Source organism: Notolabrus celidotus, chromosome 20, assembly GCF_009762535.1.
Source record: "Notolabrus celidotus isolate fNotCel1 chromosome 20, fNotCel1.pri, whole genome shotgun sequence".
Lineage (NCBI taxonomy): Eukaryota > Metazoa > Chordata > Actinopteri > Labriformes > Labridae > Notolabrus > Notolabrus celidotus.
Genome location: NC_048291.1, coordinates 2,688,982 through 2,697,803, shown reverse-complemented (window position 1 = coordinate 2,697,803; position 8,822 = coordinate 2,688,982). Strand labels below are relative to the sequence as shown.

General features: G+C 47.6%; 2 protein-coding genes across 4 annotated transcripts; one reads left to right on the top strand and one right to left on the bottom strand.

The window, feature by feature from the left end:
• Window positions 1-87: 87 nt before the first annotated feature.
• atp5mf (ATP synthase membrane subunit f) lies at window positions 88-2,908 on the top strand. Of its 2 annotated transcripts, none has more exons than XM_034711151.1 (4): window positions 88-211; window positions 2,203-2,310; window positions 2,582-2,698; window positions 2,785-2,908. In XM_034711151.1, exons 1-4 carry the CDS (start codon window positions 112-114, stop codon window positions 2,811-2,813), a joined length of 354 nt encoding a protein of 117 aa, XP_034567042.1. In that variant the 5' UTR covers window positions 88-111; the 3' UTR covers window positions 2,814-2,908. The 2 variants fall into 2 exon arrangements, with proteins under 2 accessions (XP_034567042.1, XP_034567043.1); XM_034711152.1 differs by lacking the exon at window positions 88-211 and adding an exon at window positions 417-495.
• A 1,325-nt stretch (window positions 2,909-4,233) lies between these two features.
• Window positions 4,234-8,051, bottom strand: cpsf4 (cleavage and polyadenylation specific factor 4). 2 transcript variants are annotated; one of them, XM_034711150.1, is made up of 9 exons: window positions 7,938-8,051; window positions 7,555-7,682; window positions 7,152-7,202; window positions 6,055-6,207; window positions 5,817-5,912; window positions 5,622-5,715; window positions 5,382-5,454; window positions 5,100-5,267; window positions 4,234-4,592 (listed from the first exon to the last, which is right to left on the bottom strand). In XM_034711150.1, exons 2-9 carry the CDS (start codon window positions 7,655-7,657, stop codon window positions 4,524-4,526), a joined length of 807 nt encoding a protein of 268 aa, XP_034567041.1. In that variant the 5' UTR covers window positions 7,658-7,682; window positions 7,938-8,051; the 3' UTR covers window positions 4,234-4,523. The 2 variants fall into 2 exon arrangements, with proteins under 2 accessions (XP_034567041.1, XP_034567040.1); XM_034711149.1 differs by having other exon boundaries at window positions 7,555-7,940.
• Window positions 8,052-8,822: the final 771 nt, after the last annotated feature.

The window sequence follows — 8,822 nt, the reverse complement described above, 5'->3', positions numbered from 1 at the left end:
TAAATGACACATTATTGCTGTTCTCTGTCTTCATGTGCTGTCTCTGTGAAACCTCTCACTTTAATTATTAAACTTCCTGTTTCACTTCCTCTGCTGCTCTCTAGCGGGGAGATGAAAAACTACATCTCCTCCCATAATGCACCTCCCCTCTATATACCCACAATCCCCCGCGGCAAGCTCTCTGCACCAGTCAAGATGGCGGACAGACCAGGTAATACATCGTGTCCTCTGCTTCAGAATCCTGATCTTGTGGGTTTTTGTGGGTCCGTGTGTCGGTTTGTGTTCGTGTCTTTGTCCCCGGGGTGTTGTTCCGGGTCGGTCGGTCCGTTAGGGACTCAGCAGGAGGTTTTACTCGGACCTGAGGCCCCGTGAAGGACCCGAGTCCCGTCAAGGACTTTGAGTGTCATTGTGGATCTCCAGACTCGGACTTTATGATATTAATACTCTTTAAATCCAGACTCCATCACAGGGTTCATCATATTAATATCTGTACAGGTGTGTTAACGTCTCTACAGAGAGGGTCTGATAAACAGGTGATTCATGAGGGACCGGGTTCTCTGTGTTCTCAGTAGACCTCTTAATGGTCTTTACTTTAATAATAAAGAACTTCAAAGTCTGAAGGAGGATCTGCTGCAGAGTCTGACCTGTTCTCAGTCATTAGAGGACTTCTTTATATCGGATCTATGTGCAGTTACAGAGTGAAATATCGCGATATCGATACGATATGAAGAACGATACGCGATAATAACCTGACTTTAAGATAGCATGTTAGCTTCAGAGGCTATTCTGAGGTTTGGTATCAGACCCATGTAAGACCATGAGCTGTAACATTCAGGCATGTCTGAGTCCCTGAACCCGGTCTGTCCTGAACCCTGAGGTAATCCCGTTTGACTCTTTATGTAGACTAAAACTTTAACGCCACATATTCAGACAGACACAGAATAAAGGTGAAACTACAGAGTTATAGAGCTCTGTGTTTCAGGATGGGCTCGTCTGCTTTAAGGCCCCCGATCCTCTGAGGGGTTTCAACAACACCAGACCAAAGTGATGGAGTTTTAGAGGATTCATAAGTCAGAGGATCACAGCTGCTGGGGTTCATGTGAAGCGTACGGCTGACTTCAGAGGACATGTTAAAGTTAAGAGACAGGTGGCTCCCTGAGTCTTTATCAGGTGTTAGTGTTAGCTCTCAGTGTTAGTCTGTTTCACAGAGACGCTGACCTCCTGAGGTCTTCACTGATTAAAACACAAAGATACTCTGATCAATGAAACATGTTTCACTGGAGGAGGAGGAGTTTAACTGAAACATGTTCTCTCAGTGATCCATCAAAGATGACTTCACTGAATAAAAGAGGGATCAATCGGTCTGATCCGTCCTGTGTCCTCTGACCGATCCGTCCTGTGACCTCTGTCTGATCTGACCTCTGTCTGATCTGACCTCTGTCTGATCCGTCTTGTGACCTCTGTCTGATCCGTCTTGTGACCCTTTGACCGATCCGTCATGTGTCCTCTGTCTGATCCGTCCTGTGACCTCTGTCTGATCTGACCTCTGTCTGATCCGTCTTGTGACCCTTTGACCGATCCGTCCTGTGTCCTCTGACCGATCCATCCTGTGACCCTTTGACCGATCCATCCTGTGACCCTTTGACCGATCCATCCTGTGACCCTTTGACCGATCCATCCTGTGACCCTCTGACCGATCCATCCTGTGACCTCTGACCGATCCATCCTGTGACCCTTTGACCGATCCGTCCTGTGTCCTCTGACCGATCCATCCTGTGACCCTTTGACCGATCCGTCCTGTGTCCTCTGACCGATCCATCCTGTGACCCTTTGACCGATCCATCCTGTGACCCTCTGACCGATCCATCCTGTGTCCTCTAACCGATCCGTCCTGTGTCCTTTGACCGATCCATCCTGTGTCCTTTGACCGATCCATCCTGTGACCTCTGACCGATCCATCCTGTGACCTCTGACCGATCCGTCCTGTGTCCTTTGACCGATCCATCCTGTGACCCTCTGACCGATCCATCCTGTGACCTCTGACCGATCCGTCCTGTGTCCTCTAACCGATCCGTCCTGTGTCCTTTGACCGATCCGTCTTGTGTCCTGTGACCTCTGACCTCCGACTGATTGGCCCTCAGGTAGACCTCTCTCTCTCTTTGGTAACGTGTGATCAACCTCTCTCCCTCTCTCTCTCTCCAGTTGCAGTAGCTGAGAAGCGTCTGATGGACGTGAAGCTGGGCGAGCTGGGATCCTGGCTCGGAGGTCGAGACTTCACTCCTAACGGCATCATCTCCTCCATCCGCAGAGGTGAGCTCACCTGTCGGTCTGAAGAACCTGAACCTTCAGTTCCTCTCTGTGAGGAGGTTCAGAGTTTCTAACAGTGTTTGAGTACTTCTGTAAACCTCTCAGTGATTCTTATTCAGGACTGCCCTGAGGTCAAAGGTCGGTCTCACCTGAGTCAGGAGGGACAGAAACCTGAGCAGTGACTCAGGTGGTTTTGAGTGTGATAGGTCTGACTCTGTCGTGTGTAACTCACGCTCGTTTCCAGCTGACCTCTGACCTCTCTGACTCCCTGCAGGTCACGACAGATACTACAACAAGTACATCAACGTGAAGAAGGGAGGCATCGGGGGCGTGGCCATGCTCGTGGTCGGCTACGTGGCTATCAGCTACCTGTGGGAGTACGACCACATCAGTAAGAACGCTAACTCTCCTTGTTCCCTGTCTTTAAAGATGCTAACTCTGAATCCGGTCTTTAACGCGTTCCGTCTCTCTCTGCAGAACACGACCGCTGGAGGAAGTACCACTGAGCCTCAGCAGACCTTCAGGGGCGGAGTCTGTCTGCGCCCCTCTTTGTGTTCAGATGTGACTGTGACCAATAAACTACACCCAGATTTATTGATGAGCGACGTGTCCGAGTCCTGTTTGTTTCAGCTCTTAAAGGAACATTTCACAAATATAAGAAACCACTGAGTCGTCGGTCTGAATGAACTCTGACCCCTGACCTCACACACCATACACTAGTGATGTGTCCTCCCGTGTCGAGGCTTTGAAGCGAGTGCGGCTTGTGTTGATGACGTACGTGGTGACGTTCGAAGCCTCGCGAGCCGCCTGTACCACGCGACTGATTCAGGAACCAGTTCACTGGTTTGGTGCGCAATTCGAAATATAAGGGGCAGCGCACAGTCACAACCTTATCCCCAATTTGTTTCCACTTTCCTTTTTGACCCGGCCATTGTATCATAAAGACAGACACTATATTAAGAAGTTCATTATTTATGTGTTAGCATCACAAACATCATTCACTTATTCAATTCAAAGCTTCACACACCAAAGGGATGGTGTCATTATAATCACTGTGCTTATTTTTTTTACATTTATTGTCCACTTGATGGCGCAGTAGAGCAAATTGAGCCCCATGAAGCTTCGGCCCATGAGTGAACCAACTGGATGGAAAGCCTCAATGCTTTGAGAAGCTTCATCTCGCCATCACTACCATACACACACACCTCACACACCTCACAGACGAGTCAGGAGTTTAAACACTCATCACATCACACACGTTCATTGATAACTTCTGATGCTGTGATTGTAGTTTTCCCTCTGCATAGTGACTTCAGATTTTAGTGAACATGTTTAAATAGTGCCCTGTGATAGGTTGGCGACCTGTCCAGGGTGTACTCTGCCTTCCACCCAAAGCCAGCTAGGATAGGCTCCAGCCCCCTGTGACCCCTAACGGGAGAAGTGGTCAAGATAATGGATGGATGGATGTTTAACAGTTTTAAAGGTTTGAATGAATGAAATATAAACTTACTGTAAACACTTTAATCTCTGCAGAGTTCAGGATCAGACTCTAAAGTTCATCTCTTCAGTGAACTCGTCTCCGTCAGGCTGAGGCGTTGAAGGTAAAGGTGATAACTGAGGTGTTGGTTTGACCACTTCATTAAATAAAGGAGGAGACAGCAGAAGTTTAATCTCTCTCCTTCAGACTCTGCTGGGACTGAGACCTCATGGATCAGACCCGAGCTCTCTGACGGCCCCTCTGTTTTAGACTGAAACTGAGTCCTGCTCACATTCAGACTTAAGTAATAGACCTAGGTTGGTTTAATGCAATAATAAACCTGCTTTCAGTATCAGGCCGTGATCAGGACTCTTACCTCTGAGACCAGGACCTTGTAGCTCTGTAGGACCCCCTCAGGGTGCGTTCACAGCTGTGATTAAAAACCTCAGTCTGAGTACAAACACCATTTATTTACATTCTACTGGCATGAATCACATTCTGTAACTGTACACTGGGACAGGTGGACGCTGCTCAGGTGAGTCACATGACCAGAGGAGAGAGGAGCGTCCTGAGTGGAGGGCTGCGGCTCGGTCTGAACTCCTCCTCCGGTGAGGTGTTTAATTTCACCCTGAGCTCAGACGCTGAAATGAAAAGTCTTTCTGTCCCCTGAAGGAGCTTCGTCTTGTCTCCTCACGTCAGCGAGGACGAGCTGCTTCACGGCCTCCGAACCTCAAGGTGGTTACTGCCCGCTCAGGAAGGCCAGGTGACCTTTAGTGCATTTGTTGGCGTAGTGACCTTTCTCCCCGCACTGCAGACACGGGACAGAAAACAAGGACGGATTTAGAGACAGAGCCAGGGAGAGAGCCGGAGCACATAAATATTAAATAACTAGAATGCTGACGCTCGTGGAGAAGAAGGAAACCTCACACACGAGTTCAAACTAAAGAAACAAATCAAAGTTTACTCAGACTGCTCGTCACCCAAACAGCAGCCCTCCTAAAGCTGCCTGATCAACACAATCACTATAAATCTAAATATATAATACCACTGATAATAATAACAACAACAATAATAATACAATGATTCGTGGTCATCATCGTCTGTGTGAAATACTTGACTCTGATTGGTCTAAACATCATAACTTCAGTGATTCATTCTCTGTATCAGAAGCGACACAGAGATAAACCTGATCCCATCAGTCCACAGAGAGTAGTCTGTCTGACCCCCCTCTGCCTGCTGACACTGTGGTAAAACAGGCACAGGTTTGAGAGCAGCCCTCAGAATCCACATCATATCCTCAGACTAGTGAGCTCACCTTGTAGCAGGTGACCTGGTCCAGAGGCCGAGGCCCTCTGTTTCCCATCATGTTGTTCTGCTGACCAAGACCCATGGGGTTCCCATGGGAGTGCATCGGCCGCTGGCCTGGACTGGAGTTGGTGAGCTGGATTAGAGAGAGCGAGGAGCGGCCGATGGTGGGAACAGGCTGCAGGGAGACCAGCAGAGCAACGTGTTACAGACTCTGAGCACGGGATGGCATGAACACACATCGCTCATACACACAGGTAGGTAGGTAGGTAGGTGTGTGTGTGTCTCTCACCTTGCCCTGGTTCTGGATCTGCTGTGGCAGAGGAGGTTGCTCAGAGGCTCCCATCGGTAACTCAAAGCGAGGGCTGTGGAAGAACACGTCAGTGATCAGTCTGCAGCTTCATGAGTGTTGCAGGGAGGACCAGGATCTAGACCAGGGTCTTAACGGTTTTATTGCAGAGACAGAAACTCGACCCCTCAGAGAGTCCGGCTCCCTCCATCACAGACACAGAGAGATGATAAATAAACTTACTGCATGAATTTACAGGACTTCCCCTCAGGACAGAATCCCACCAGGTAGTTGACACAGATCACTCTCCTGGTGTGTCTGTGTCTGCAGTCCGGACCTGGGACAGAAACAGGAGGAGTCAGGGAGAGACGAGGGGCTGAGACCAGCACCTTTAAGACATGTCTCTGCTCCGAGTGTGTGAACGTAAAGACCACTCACCGTGTTTACAGAAACCTCGGTCGTACCACGGGCAGTCTTTGATCTTAGACTCTGGATCGATGTGCAGGAACGGACACTCTTTGTTACTGCACTCACCTGTGAGGGTCCACACACACACGCACACGCACACACACACACACACACACACACACACACACACACACACACACACACACGTTTTACAACAGGAACACACTCATGGAGATGATCATCTCATTCAGACGTGGCGTGAACGAACCGAACTTGGAGTAGAAGTAGCACTCGGGCATCTTGGTCATGTCGTACTCGTGGAGGAACTCGCACTGGTCCCCCTTCTTGCACAGTCCTCGGAGCCAGTGCTTACACACCACCGTCTTCTCCCCGCTGATGTGACGGAAAGGACACATGCCGCCTGAGAGAGAGAGAGAGAGACAACCACAGACTCACACTCAGCTCTCTAACCTGACCCATCAGATGGTTCCTCATCCTGCAGGACGCTGCAGGTTCACAGCAGACTGGTCACGCTCACACAGAGCGGGTCCATGCTTCTGATCTCACAGTTTTACAGAGGCTTAAATGGAGTCATTGAAAACCAAACAGGACCAGGTCCTGATGAGTGCTGTGTTCATCTGAGCTAAAGGTGAGGATTCAGGTGAGCCGCTCTGATCCTGCAGACCTTTAAAACACCTGACACACCTCCTCATCACAAGAACACAGAACTTCACAGGTCACGTTTCTGTCCCCTGCAGCTCCTCCTGAGATCTTCACTTACTGTCTACTGTCACTGGGGAACAGACTGAGGAGGACTCACTGAGGAGGACTCACTGAGGAGGACTCACTGAGGAGGACGCACTGAGGAGGACACACTGAGGAGGACTCACTGAGGAGGACACACTGAGGAGGACTCACTGAGGAGGACACACTGAGGAGGACTCACTGAGGAGGACTCACTGAGGAGGGACTCACTGAGGAGGGACTCACTGAGGAGGACACACTAAGGAGGACTCACTGAGGAGGACTCACTGAGGAGGACTCACTGAGGAGGACACACTAAGGAGGACTCACTGAGAAGGGACTCACTGAGAAGGGACTCACTGAGGAGGACACACTGAGGAGGACTCACTGAGGATGACACACTGAGGAGGACTCACTGAGGAGGACACACTGAGGAGGACTCATGTTTAGACTGGATCATGAGGATCAGGAGAGCAGAGCCTCCTCTTTATATTCACACATAAAAACAAGAACTTCCACATGAGCTGTTTATCAAACTACAACAACAAACAAACAAACATCAGAGACCAGCAGAGACCAGCAGCCTGGTCTCTGGAGCTGCTCAGGTGAGGTCGTGTTTACCTTTGATACAGGCGGCTCTCATGAAGAACTCACACACAGCTGATCCGGACTCTGAGGACACAACACACGATCAACACATCAGATCCCAGCTGATCATCATGTTACAGATTATTAGACAGAGGCTAACATGTAATGTAATTTTAAATGTGTTGTTTTCAGTGATGGACTGTTGCTGAGTATGTATTGTTTTAAATGTTAGCATGTTTTTATCATTTGTATTGTACATTCTTTTACATCTTCCTGCCCAGAGACCACACATGGACATTAGCTTATAGCTAACTATGGCTTGACAGTTTTTGTTTAGCATGGCCCCTGTCATATAAACTAATACAACAAAATAAAAACAGCTAACAGAGGCTAACAGCAGCTAACATTAGCAGCTAGCATTAGCATCATAACTTACTGTCCATGCCGGGGAAAGGCAGAGGCTGAGCTCCGAGCTGCTGCTCCACCGCGATCTCCAGGTCGAACTTGATGTGGTCCACGTTAGCCAGTAAGTCCTGCATGATGGTGTTTGTTGGGGTTTGCTCTCTTCAGGTGAGGGAAAGGTGAGAGTCAGTGTCGGAGAGTTAGCCACAAGGGCTAACGAGGCTAGCTAGGCTAACCTGTGAGCTAACAACAACAAACAACAAACAACAACAAACAGAAACTCAGGATCTGCTCTGCTCAGAGAGACGGATCCGTTTAGAGGGAGAACTGTTAAAGGGGGTCGGTCTGGATCTCTCCTGCACACCCGTCTGATCCTCAACGGCACCTGCAGAGAACACGGCGCGCGGAGGGACTAACCTCTGACCCCGACGTCACAAGGCAGGAGCAAACGAGCGCAGAGTGAACTCCGGATCAAGGATCCTCAACAGACACAGAATCCTCGATCAGAGGCTGATCTGTGATATTTAACAGACATGAATTATCTCAGGGAGGGAAGAGCTCAGAGACCCCGAAGACTGAAGCCAATTATATAAATACATAAATTATATTTACATGATTTATGCTATTTTATTATACAGACCATAATAATAACCTTTATTATACAGACCATAATAATAACTTTTATTATACAGACCATAATAATAACCTTTATTACAGTCTATAATAATATTTATTACACAGACCATAATAATAACCTTTATTACACAGTCTATAATAATAACAACCTTTATTACAGTCTATAATAACCTTTTTTACAGAGACCATAATAATAACCTTTATCACACAGTTTATTATTATCCTTTATTACACAGTCTATAATAATAACCTTTATTACAGTCTATAATAACCTTTATTACACAGACCATAATAATAACCTTTATTACAGACCATAATAATAACCTTAATACACAGACCATAATAATAACCTTTATTACACAGTCTATAACCATTATTACGCAGACCATAATAATAAACTTTATTACACAGTCAATAATAACTTGAGATCTCTTTCTCAGAGGGGACCTGTGAGCTCCCCACGCATCACAATAAATGTGACTTGATGAACAGATCACAGACGTTAAGTTAAAACATAAACAAAGAGGTGAAACTTGTTAAAGTGCAGGGATGTGATCACAGACAGGTAACAGTTAGAAACACAGGAGGTGCTCATGGTCTCACCTGTCTGGTTTCAGAGTTGAAGGCTTCAAGTGAAGAGAGTTCTTCTGTAATATAAACCTGAAG

Excerpts from the sequence above, each read along its gene's own strand:
- atp5mf (XM_034711151.1), top strand. The coding sequence starts at position 112 with ATGAAAAACTACATCTCCTCCCATAATGCACCTCCCCTCTATATACCC. Across the intron at positions 212-2,202 it reads CAAGATGGCGGACAGACCAG|TTGCAGTAGCTGAGAAGCGT; the intron begins GTAATACATCGT and ends CTCTCTCTCCAG. Across the intron at positions 2,311-2,581 it reads CATCTCCTCCATCCGCAGAG|GTCACGACAGATACTACAAC; the intron begins GTGAGCTCACCT and ends GACTCCCTGCAG.
- cpsf4 (XM_034711150.1), bottom strand. The coding sequence starts at position 7,657 with ATGCAGGACTTACTGGCTAACGTGGACCACATCAAGTTCGACCTGGAG. Across the intron at positions 7,203-7,554 it reads GCCTTTCCCCGGCATGGACA|AGTCCGGATCAGCTGTGTGT; the intron begins GTAAGTTATGAT and ends TTGTGTCCTCAG. Across the intron at positions 5,455-5,621 it reads AAGTCCTGTAAATTCATGCA|CCCTCGCTTTGAGTTACCGA; the intron begins GTAAGTTTATTT and ends GTTCTTCCACAG.